We start from the raw sequence: 11,409 nt of genomic DNA, 5'->3' as shown, positions 1-11,409 counted from the left end.
TACGTGCATTATAGATTTTCAGTACTGGCAGTTAATTTTAATTAATAACGAGCTTTAACTTCACAATTCCTTTCTTAACGATAATTTTAATCTTCATTAATATCATTTTGAATATGTACTTTTACTTATGTTAGATTATAAGAGGGAATTTAAATCAATAATATAATAAAACATGTCTCTAACAAGATTTTTGTTGCAACTCTGTAATCTATTATATGTATATATTTATAATATATATTTAAAAAATAATATTTATAGTTTTTGGATGCAATTGGTAAGAATCAAGTTTTGGAGATTAACACCACTGTTCATGACGTGTATAACAGTACCATGATACCATGATAAAGAAATAAAATATTCATATATTTTTGTAATTATGCTCCTAGTATATTAACATAAATGTTAATATATTATCAGAGATTCAAAACTACGTACTTCAATTCTGTATTTAATAATTGTTTTTAACTCTAGTTACAATTATTTTCTATGCAATTAATGCATCGTAAAAATATATTGTATATATCTTCTGCAAAGGTACTTATAGTGAATGCTACGCTTTCACTGAGATGAATGAAGATTATTCATTTGCTTTTGTACATAAATAAATGTAAATATTTAGGAATATTTAGAATGTAATAGGAATATTTAATCGTTTCGTGATTTTATTTTTTTAGATGGTGGTAGCATTACTATGTGCCTATTAATTTTGTTTCAATTCTTGTTTTTCAAAAATGTCAAATTTTTGTGATTGAAAATCTACAAATATAATCTGGTTAATAAAGATACATCACCACCCAGATCGACATATACATAGATAAAAGATATTTTTGAAATTATATATACTCATATTTATTATTATGAATAAAATGTTATTGTGAATAATGTGGTGCTTTATGGTTGTAAATGTATTTGTATATACGCACAAATATTCAGAAACATTTATAAGTCTTGTGTCACGTATATATTAATAATCAGTGAAAAATATTATATTTTATTTACGTATATAATTAGGTATTACATATAATGTAGAGTTTTCTAAGAAGTACCATTTTTTGACTTATTAAGCACGTCATAAAATATCTATTAATAAATTCAAATGTTACTTGGTAAGTTTAATCTGACTTATATATTTAATATGTAGCAATTTGTACAATAAATAAAATGAATTATACCTTAAATATCGTTAGAAGTATATAATATTATGGATAATAATATAAATTTATACTAATATATTTTAGCAGTATAATAGATATTAATTTTTTGTTTTACTAATGTTATATGTATATTAATAATATTACAATATAATACGCAATGATAAATTTAATCACGTTGATATCATATACATGTTATAACATTATGTGTATAAAATGCAATGTGATTGCTTTATTAAATCATGTTATTTTTTATCAAGAATATTAAAAATATTTCTCAAATACATTATATAGAGCAAACTATTATTTATTATTTATTATTTATTATTAATTCATTTATGTTTGCTCTTCTTTTCTTAATTTTATATATAATTTTATATATTTCTATTGTAATTTTGTATTTATCTATGTATGAATTTAATTAAGAACCAAGAAATAACTTGATAACATTTATTCATTTTATACATTATCTAGATGTGCAAGATTGTGGATTGCATGACACATTTAATTATACATCACTTCATGCGTGTTCCAGAGATAAGCAAAATGCCATGGTTACTTCATAACTAACAAATTACTGGAGTCTTATTTCGTTATACGATGCAATAATTATTTGTAGTTTTAAAATTAAACTCGCCCAGTGTAGATTGTGAGAAGTTTATGACAGTTTACGCATTCTCCGTAAAGACAAACAATTATATTTGGAAGAGAATTTCTTGTAAACATCGTTAAAGTGCATTGATAACATAATATCTCTTCGGCTATAGTGTATAATTTAAATAATTGTATTCTTATATATGTATACTTCAGCGAACATGTTCAATTTATTATTGAAGTTCCAAGCATTTATAAATAAAAAAAAGGGAAAATATGGCAACTGTTCTGCGCCACGGATTTTGAATCGTTAATGTATCCTTGCTTCACTTTTTGCCGCATTCTGGGAATATTTCCATACAAAATCAATGCTTCAACCATTAAGTCTTGCAAACTATACTACATTCTATCAACTATCATTTTCTGCACTTTTTGCGTTGATGAAGTAATAAGTATCTATGATGTCAATATTTCTAAAAATATTGCATTCAGAAGTGTGCCTAGGATACTTCAACTTAATTGCTTCCACATTTTTGGCGGTTTCATAGTAGCTGGCACGTTCATTTTGAGTGGACCACGAATGCGTTTACTTCAAACAATATTGAATCTCTCTTTAAGATTGTCCCCGGAAACATATAAGAATATATCTAAATTAATCCATGCTAAAGACATTTTTGGTTTCTTCTTCTTAATCATACAAGCCTTGATATATTTTCCCAATATGCAGGATAGCGTCTTCCGCCTGGTTGTTGTACAATATATAATCCTGCTAGTGTTCCAAATGGATATGCTATACATGAATTGTGTTTGTGTTTTAAAAGCTTGTTTCAAGCAAATCAATGACAATCTAATGAATCTTCGAAGATTCGTAACGCACCATGAGCCATATTTTTTTAGAGCAATCTATCAGAAATATCCATTCCTATTGATGGAACTTAAAGCTCTGGAAAAGCAACATCTGATAATCAGCGACACAGTACAGATGCTGACAACGATCTTCAGTTTGCAACTCCTTTGCACGATAATTTTGACCTTTATTCAAGTTACTTTCTACCTATATTTTTACTTAATTCGAATACAAAGAGGCGACTCTGTAAATCAAGGAGGCAATCTGGAAAGTCAGGTTTATTATAAAACCTTCATTACAGGTATTACATATTATATTATAAAAATAATGATGTTAGTATGGGCTTGTGAAACCAGTAAGAATCAAGCCATGGAAATCGGTGTTACTGTTCGCAACATGTTTAACAGCATCAACAATAAGGAAATAAAATACGAAGTAAATTTTTTAACAGATATAAATTTAATTCGCACTTTCTATGTACTTTGCTAATTATATCTCGTGTATATACTAATGTAATTTTTAACCTTCAGTACCTACATCTCCAAAAAGTCTATCTACCTACATTCGGGTATTTGTAAAACCAGTGTTTTCTTTTGCTTGTATCTCAGATTGTAGTGTATCAATTTTAATTAATTTTTTTTTATCTATCGTTTGAAGATTGAAAAAAGAAAAAAAAAGAATTTTTGAGTTAGAAAGTCTAAAACATCATAACACAAAAGATATTTTGCAATAATTAAAAAGAGAGCAGAAAAAAACGTCTAAATTATAAAAATCGGGGGAGGGGGGTTACGCTAACATTTGTGGGTACTGAGGATTAATATATTATGAGATGTTCAATTTCCTGTATTCAGACAATTTTTTTATGTAATAATAATTTTTTTATGTTGCAGTTGCAGTTATTTTCCTTGCAATTAATGCATCGTGAAAATATATTCTCCGCAAAGGGATTTATTGTGGACGCTACGCTTCTCACTGCGGTGAGTAATATATATATATATAATACTTGCTTTCGTTTAACAAATGCAGATATATGTAATTTTTTCCATAATCTTATTTATTAGATGGTGGGGAGTATTACTATGTACCTATTAATTTTAATACAATTCCTGTTAATGTCAAATTCTTGCGATGAGAAGACTGTAATCAATTTTATACATATGACCTAATTCAGATAAAAGTAATTAAATATTAAGCATATATTTTAAATATTAAATATTTTTATTTTTATTTTTATTATTGTAAGTAGAATATAGTTGAAAGTCACTTTTGCTTATAAAGATATCTTGTACAAATATATGTATAGTAATATATATATATGTATAGTAGTGAGCAGAAAAAATATGTGACTTATTTTGCCTATATAATTATTATCCATATTGTTCAACGATATAATAAATTTTTATGATTACGATACGGCATTGTATTGGAAACATTTTAAAGTAAATATTTTGTGATATACAAGTTGATATATGAATATTTTTGAAGTTATTAATTTTTGACTTTGTGATGAACAAATTGATTGATAGTGCAAAAAGATGTAACATTGTAATCAAAGCTCAACTAAATATTAATAATATATTTTAATTTTACAATTGCTTTTTTATTGATTTAAGTTTTTGTATAGACATAAACAAAAAAAATAAAATTACTAAAATATGATTTTCGAAAATATTAATTTTATAATTTTTTTATGTCTTTCACGATTAAATCGTCTACACAGACTATGTATTTTTAAATAACATATTAAAAAATGGCATCAATATCTTTAACAGAAAATAAAATGTAAAAAAATTGAAATTGCGCATTTTTTGCTCTTTTAGTACTATGTAAAGAAAATCGTGCTCGTGTTGCGCGTTCACTTGGTGCGAGACACTACTGTGTCTCTTAATTTCGAGAATTTTACATATGACTGTAATTATACAAATGACCAGTATGAGTTTGGCCACGGTTGTGAATGCAATTACTAATGCATGCAACTAAACTTTACTACAAATAATTGTATTTTATTGCAATTACAAATATTGATCTCTGTTGAATTTTTCTTCAATTTTAGTAACCTAGGTTAAAATGTTTAATAATAAATAATAAATATTTGTTATATGCATATTTGTAAATATATTTAAAGATTTAATAATTGAATATAATTTTCGAAAATAGTTACGAAGATTTTTAGAAATATTTATATATACTTTAAATCTTATTTATCATAAGTATAATAAAATTTTGTTAAGGCATATAATGTGATCGATGCATTGTCGCATTAATAGTTCAAGCTATTTGTAATTCCATTAATTTGTCTTCGAAGTATAATGAATTAATTATGCATGTTAGGATAATTTGTTGTTTAGAGATTGTAAAATTGAATATATACCTGTAATATTAAATATATATTTAAGAATTTTATCAGATAAATATATCGATTAATTAAAATATTAGCATCATTCTTGCAAAATCGATTCTCTTATAATAGTGTATTTATTATACATGTCTTTTTTGATGGCATCAGTGTTTCTCAAAACGTACATAGAATCATTTAACAATATCTGTGTGTACAAAATTTACGCGCGCTGGCATACGTACAAAGTATAATTTAATATATTTTAATAAAAATATATAATTTAAATAATTAATATATTTAATACATTTTAAAAACAGGGGGAATATTTGTAATTTATAATCAATCTGTATAAAGTTCGGGGAATTAAGAATAACATTATGTATTATAGAAGTAGAAAATAGCAATTTTAATCTTATTGCATCCCGATTACACATTTGTATATGTACAATGTACATATGTGCATATGTACATATTGTTTGTCTGTAAAACCAAAAAGATTAAATCTCGAAAAATTATGATATAGAAAGATTAAACATCTCATTTGTAAAATAAATTTTGAATATAAGAGTATAAAAACGATTTGTTAATGGATTCTTGAAAAAGTCACTGATGTACATCTATAATGTAATTTATATCTCTTGCTTCATTTATGCACATGTTCCAATTACATATTATTCTTTTATGTTCTAATAAATGATGATAAGTATTTATGAACAATGATAAATATTTATTAAAGAGCACCATGGTTATCTGACAACTAACAAGAAATTCTTTCAAAATTTTTATCATTTCATGTAAAAACTTCTTACAGTCTTAAATTAAAATTCAATGTGAGTAGATTGACAGTGAAGAATCCATATCAGTGCACATATTCATTGTAAAAAAACAAATTCTAAAAACATTTAAAAATAAAGATCTCGCAATCACATTCTACTTGACGATGAAATGCATTTGTAAAATGATTAATAATTCTTAGATTATTCTTTAGTGACATCCTACTAATCATGTTCACTTCGTCGTGAAAATTACAAAGACGAGTCAATGACAAAATGTAGAAAAGATGGCAACGGTTCCACGCTACGGTCTTTGAATCATTGATGTATCCTTCCTTCATCATTTCGCTATATTCTTGGAATATTTCCATATACAATCAACTCTTCGGTCTTCGAGACTTCCATATCTCGTTATATTCTTTTAATCGTTACCTGTGTTTCTTTATTGTACTCTCTATATATTCTCTATATATTTGATACTTTTGGAAGTGAGTATCAAATAATACTCAAAATGCTCAACCGTAGTTGCTTCTACATACTCAGTGGTTTTGTAATAATTGTCACGTACATTTTGAGCGGATCGTGAATACGTTTGCTTCAAACCATCTCTTCAAAATTATCTCCGGAATCATATCAGAAGTTATTCAAATTAATTCACACCAAGGATCTCTTAGGTTCTTTCTTCCTTATTATTATTCAATTATTATTATTATTATTATTCAATTATTATTATTATTCAATTGCCATTATATTTCAATACAAGTATCATATTATAATATCCGATTATAATTCGATTATAATCAAGATTTTTATATTATACACCCAGATGATATTTCATATGTTGTATATGAATTGTGTTTGTATACTAAAGGCTTGTTTCAAGAGAATCAATAATAATCTGGAGAACATGCGGGAGCATCCGATGGATGATAAGATACATCATCTCGGCCACAAACAAAGAAGTTCTTGCTGATTGAACTAAAACCATTGACAAAACAGTATCTGATGATTAGTAACAGTGCAAATGCTGAACAAGGTTTTCAGTTTGCAGCTCCTCGCTACTATAATTATGACTTTTACTCAGATCACTTTCATGCTCTATTTTTATATATTATATTGGTGAATAAGCATATTCATTTTTCATATAGACAATTATATTTATTGCATATTTTTGACGATATCCATAATATATTATTTTATAAAAATAATGTTGGTGGTGTGGGACCGGCAAAAATCAGGCTCTGCAGATTGGCATCACTGTTCATGACGTGCTTAATAGTATCGATGTTAATGAAAGCAAATGGTAAGTAAAAAAATGTAATTTAATTTATAAATTTTAATGATTATTATATAATCTCTAATGTGATATTTACACATCACATATAATAAATTTATAATTACATTTTGCAAGTTTGTTATTAATTAATTTATATTATTAATTTATATATTTTTATATGTAAATATATTTATATATATTAAAAAAATATATATATATTTAATTTTATTATTAATTAATTTTTGTTATTAATTAATTTTCTGATGTTGCAATTGCAATTGTTTTCCTTACAAGTTATGCATCGCAATAATACGTTCTCCGCGAAGAGTTTATGGACGCGACGCTTCTCACAGCGGTAAATTATTATTCATTTATTTTTATGTATCAAAAGTGATTTATTCATTTTTAAAAAATTTGGTTTTAGATAATGGGTAACATCAGCACATATTTATTAATCTTGGTGCAATTTTTGAACATGACATATTATTGCGAGGAAAAAATTGCCACAAATACTACACACATTCACTGAAATGAAAAGATGTCATTAAAAAATGAGTAAATATCTATTTTATTAGTACTCCTAGACAACACAGAAGTTGCGCACGCGCTTCAAGGTTCAATTTTCATTTTTTGATGAAATAAACGGCAAGGTTAATGAAACGTTAGCATTTGCAATGGATCACGACACGGCGATAACCACAAACATTTGGCACATATTAGATAAATTTAGAAAAAAATTTAATTTTTAGCATAATTAGGTCTGTTATATTAGGTGTACAACTTTGCTTCCGTTTTCCTATAGATGGCTTTAACGGTAAGTGGTCGAAATAAATAGATCATAGACGTCATACAATAAACTTGGGCATCTGTCAACATAACCCCATAGAAACATTAGTCGATTTGTGTCTGCATCATAAAGTTATTCTCGATTGAAAATGTCAGTTTACGAGCCAAATTCTCGTCATTTGCGGGAGGTTTTAATTTTTTGCTTCAATATGAAAAAATCTGCGGCTGAGGCTTATCGAATGCTCTCAAATACTTATGGTGAAGCCGCTATTAATGAAAGAACGTGTCGTGAGTTTCAACGCTTCAAGAACGGTAATTTTGACGTCGAAGACCGGCATAGTGGTGGAAGAGAGAAGGTTTTCGAAGATGCAGAATTGGAGGCATTATTTGAGCAAGACTCATGTTAAAATCAAGAAAAATTGACACGATCATTGGGAGTGACTCAACAAGCCATTTCAAAACACCTCAAAGCCATGGGAATGATTCAGAAGCAAGGAAATTGGGTGCCGTACGAATTGAAGCCGAGAGATGTTGAACGGCGTTTGTTTGCTTGTGAACAGCTGCTTGAAAGGCAAAGACGGAAGGGATTTCTGCATCGCATTGTGACTGGGGACGAAAAATGGGTTCATTACGATAATCCCAAGCGCAGAAAATCATGGGGAGTTCCCGGCCATGCTTCCACGTCGACGGCCGAATATTCACGGCTCCAAGGTCATGCTCTGTATTTGGTGGGACCAGCTCGGCGTAGTGTATTATGAACTGTTAAAACCGACTAAAACAATCACAGGCGATCGGTATCGAACGTAATTGATGCGTTTGAGCCGAGCATTGAAAGACAAACGGCCGTAATACAACGAGAGACACAATAAAGTGATTTTGCAGCATGACAATGCTCGACCCTATGTTGCGAAAGTGGTCAAGATATATTTGGAAACGTTGAAATGGGAAGTCCTACCCCACCCGCCGTATTGTCCAGACATTGCTTCCTCTGACTATCACTTGTTTCGATCAATGGCACACGCCTGGCTGACCAGCACTTCCGGTCTTATGAAGAAGTAAAAAATTGAATTGATTCGTGGATAGCCTCAAAAGATGACCACTTTTTTCGACGCGGGATTCGTACGCTACCCGAAAGATAGGAGAAAGTAGTGGCCAGCGATGGACAATACTTTGAATCATAAATGTATAATCAGTTTTTTACAATAAAGCCTCGAATTTCGGAAAAAAAACGGCGGAAGCAAAATTGTACACCTAATATATAATCTACTATTTTCACTGCTCTTACATAAAATAAATCAATGTAACCAATAAGTCTATATTAAATTAAGATGTATAATATATGCAATAAATATATAAAAATATATAAAAATATATAAAAATATATAAAAATGTAACAGATTATGTAAATAGTTCCTTGGAGATATATTTATCCTTCATTTATCAACAATAAATTTATAAAATTGACGCAATATTCGACACATTATCGCAATAATAAATTCATGTCTCATCATTTAATCATCTTTTTATCGTTATTAAAATACAAAAATTGATTTTCTTTGATGAACTTGTGACCACTATACAGTATATCTGTAGAGTATGACGTAAATGTTAACTTTCATCAGTCGAGATAAAAATCTATTAATTCTAATTTAGATAAGGCGTTGCATCATAATAACTTGACACATTTTACAATATTATATTTGCTCATATGCCTATCGCAACAATACATACATGCCAATGTGTTTCAAAATGTACGCATAATTATTATATTTATATAATCGTATTCGTATATAAAATATTTATGCGTGCACGCATATAAAATTTAATTTACTATATTTTAATAAATACTCAAAATTAATCAGTAAATTAAACTCAGAAATTAAATATTAATAATAACATTTTGGATAAATAGAAAATAAATAATTATAATATTTTTGCATCTTGAATTACACATTTGTGTATATGTAATGTGTATATATGTTGTGAGACCAAAAAGACTGAAACTCAAAGAGTCATGATACAGAAACGTCGAACATCTCATTTGCAAAATAGAAAAATGTAGAATTTTTAATGGTCTGTATTTATTAATGAATCCTTGAAAGAATCACTAATCTATATTACTACTAATACAGTTTACATCTCTTGCTTCGTGTATACATATATAATTCACAGGAATTACATATTATTCGTTTATATTATGTTCTATGCCTCAATGTCGATCGAAGGATGCCATAGTTACTTTACAACTATAAACAAGTAATTCTTTGAATTCCATTTGACGCGAAAAAAAATTTCTTGTAGTTTTAAATTTCAATTCAGTGTGAGTAGATCGAAAGTTCAGTATACAGTATTTGTATACTGTATAAGGAGACAAATTTTAAAGACATAACAAGAATAAAGCTATCGTAATTACGTTCCACTTGTTGATAAAGTTTATAAAATAATTAATAATTTTAAACTATTCTTTCATAAATTATTAATTATATTCAGTTCATTGTCAAAATTGCAAAGACGGGCCAGTGGCAAAATGCAGAAAAAATTGCAGAAGCTATTTCACGCTACGGATTTTGAATCATTGATGTATCCTTCCTTCACATGTTGCTACATGCTTGGAATGTTTCCGTATAAAATTAATGCATTGGTCTTCGAGATTTCCACACCTCGTTATATTCTTTCAACCATCGTTATCTGTATTTGCATCATTTTTTTATTGTACTCTCTATATATATTTTCTATATATTTGATTCGTTTGGAAGTGGATATCAAATACCCCAAATACTCAACTATAGTTGCTTCTACATATTCAGTGGTTTTATAGCGATTGTCACGTACATTTTGAGCGGACCGCGAATGCGTTTACTTCAAACCGTAAAAGACATTTCATCAAAATTGCCTTCGGAATTATACCAGAAGCTATCTAAATTAATTCACGCTAAGGATCTCTTAGGATCCTTGTTTCTACTTCTTGAAATGCTGATATATTACAAGATGAATATGCATTTTATAATAAAAATTTACATAATATATATTACTCTATTGATATTTCATATGGATATGTTGTATATGAATTGTGTTTGTATACTAAAGGCTTGTTTCAAGAGAATCAATGATAATTTGGAAAATATGCGAGAGTATATGATGGTATATCGTCTCGACAAAATATGTTGCAAACAAAGAAATCCATTATTGCTGATCGAATTAAGGGCATTGAAAAAACAACACCTGATGATTAGTAATACAGTGCAAATGCTGAACATAATTTTCAGTTTACAGCTCCTCGCTACTGTAATTATAACTTTTACCCGGATAACTTTCATTCTCTACTATCAAATATTGTATTGGCAAATAGGCATAATCCTGTTTAATGTAGAAGAATATATTTATAATACGTTCTTGATAATGATTTTAATGCACTATTTTATAAAAATAATGTTGATAATATGGGCCTGTGAGACAGGCAAGAATCAAGCTCTGCAGATTGGCACCACTGTTCATGATGTGCTTAACAGTATTGACGATAATGAAATAAAAAACGAGGTAATAAAAAATGTAATATTTATACGTGTGTGTGTGTGTGTGTGTGTGTGTGTGTGTGTGTGTGTGTGTGCGTGCGTGTCGTGTGTGTGTGTGTGTGTGTGTGTGTG

At 28.2% G+C, this 11,409-nt stretch overlaps 1 protein-coding gene across 1 annotated transcript in view; it reads left to right on the top strand.

Annotated features, from left to right (window-relative positions):
- The first annotated feature begins 10,813 nt into the window (after window positions 1-10,813).
- Window positions 10,814-11,409, top strand: part of LOC105627037 (putative gustatory receptor 28b) — a 1,346-nt gene continuing 750 nt past the window's right edge. The window contains exon 1 of the mRNA XM_012208317.1: window positions 10,814-11,302. Within this exon, the coding sequence (XP_012063707.1) occupies window positions 10,814-11,302 (489 nt within the window). The remainder of the gene's footprint in view (window positions 11,303-11,409) is intronic.

Source organism: Atta cephalotes, assembly GCF_000143395.1.
Source record: "Atta cephalotes unplaced genomic scaffold scaffold00007, whole genome shotgun sequence".
Lineage (NCBI taxonomy): Eukaryota > Metazoa > Arthropoda > Insecta > Hymenoptera > Formicidae > Atta > Atta cephalotes.
This window is presented reverse-complemented; position numbering and strand designations above follow the sequence as displayed.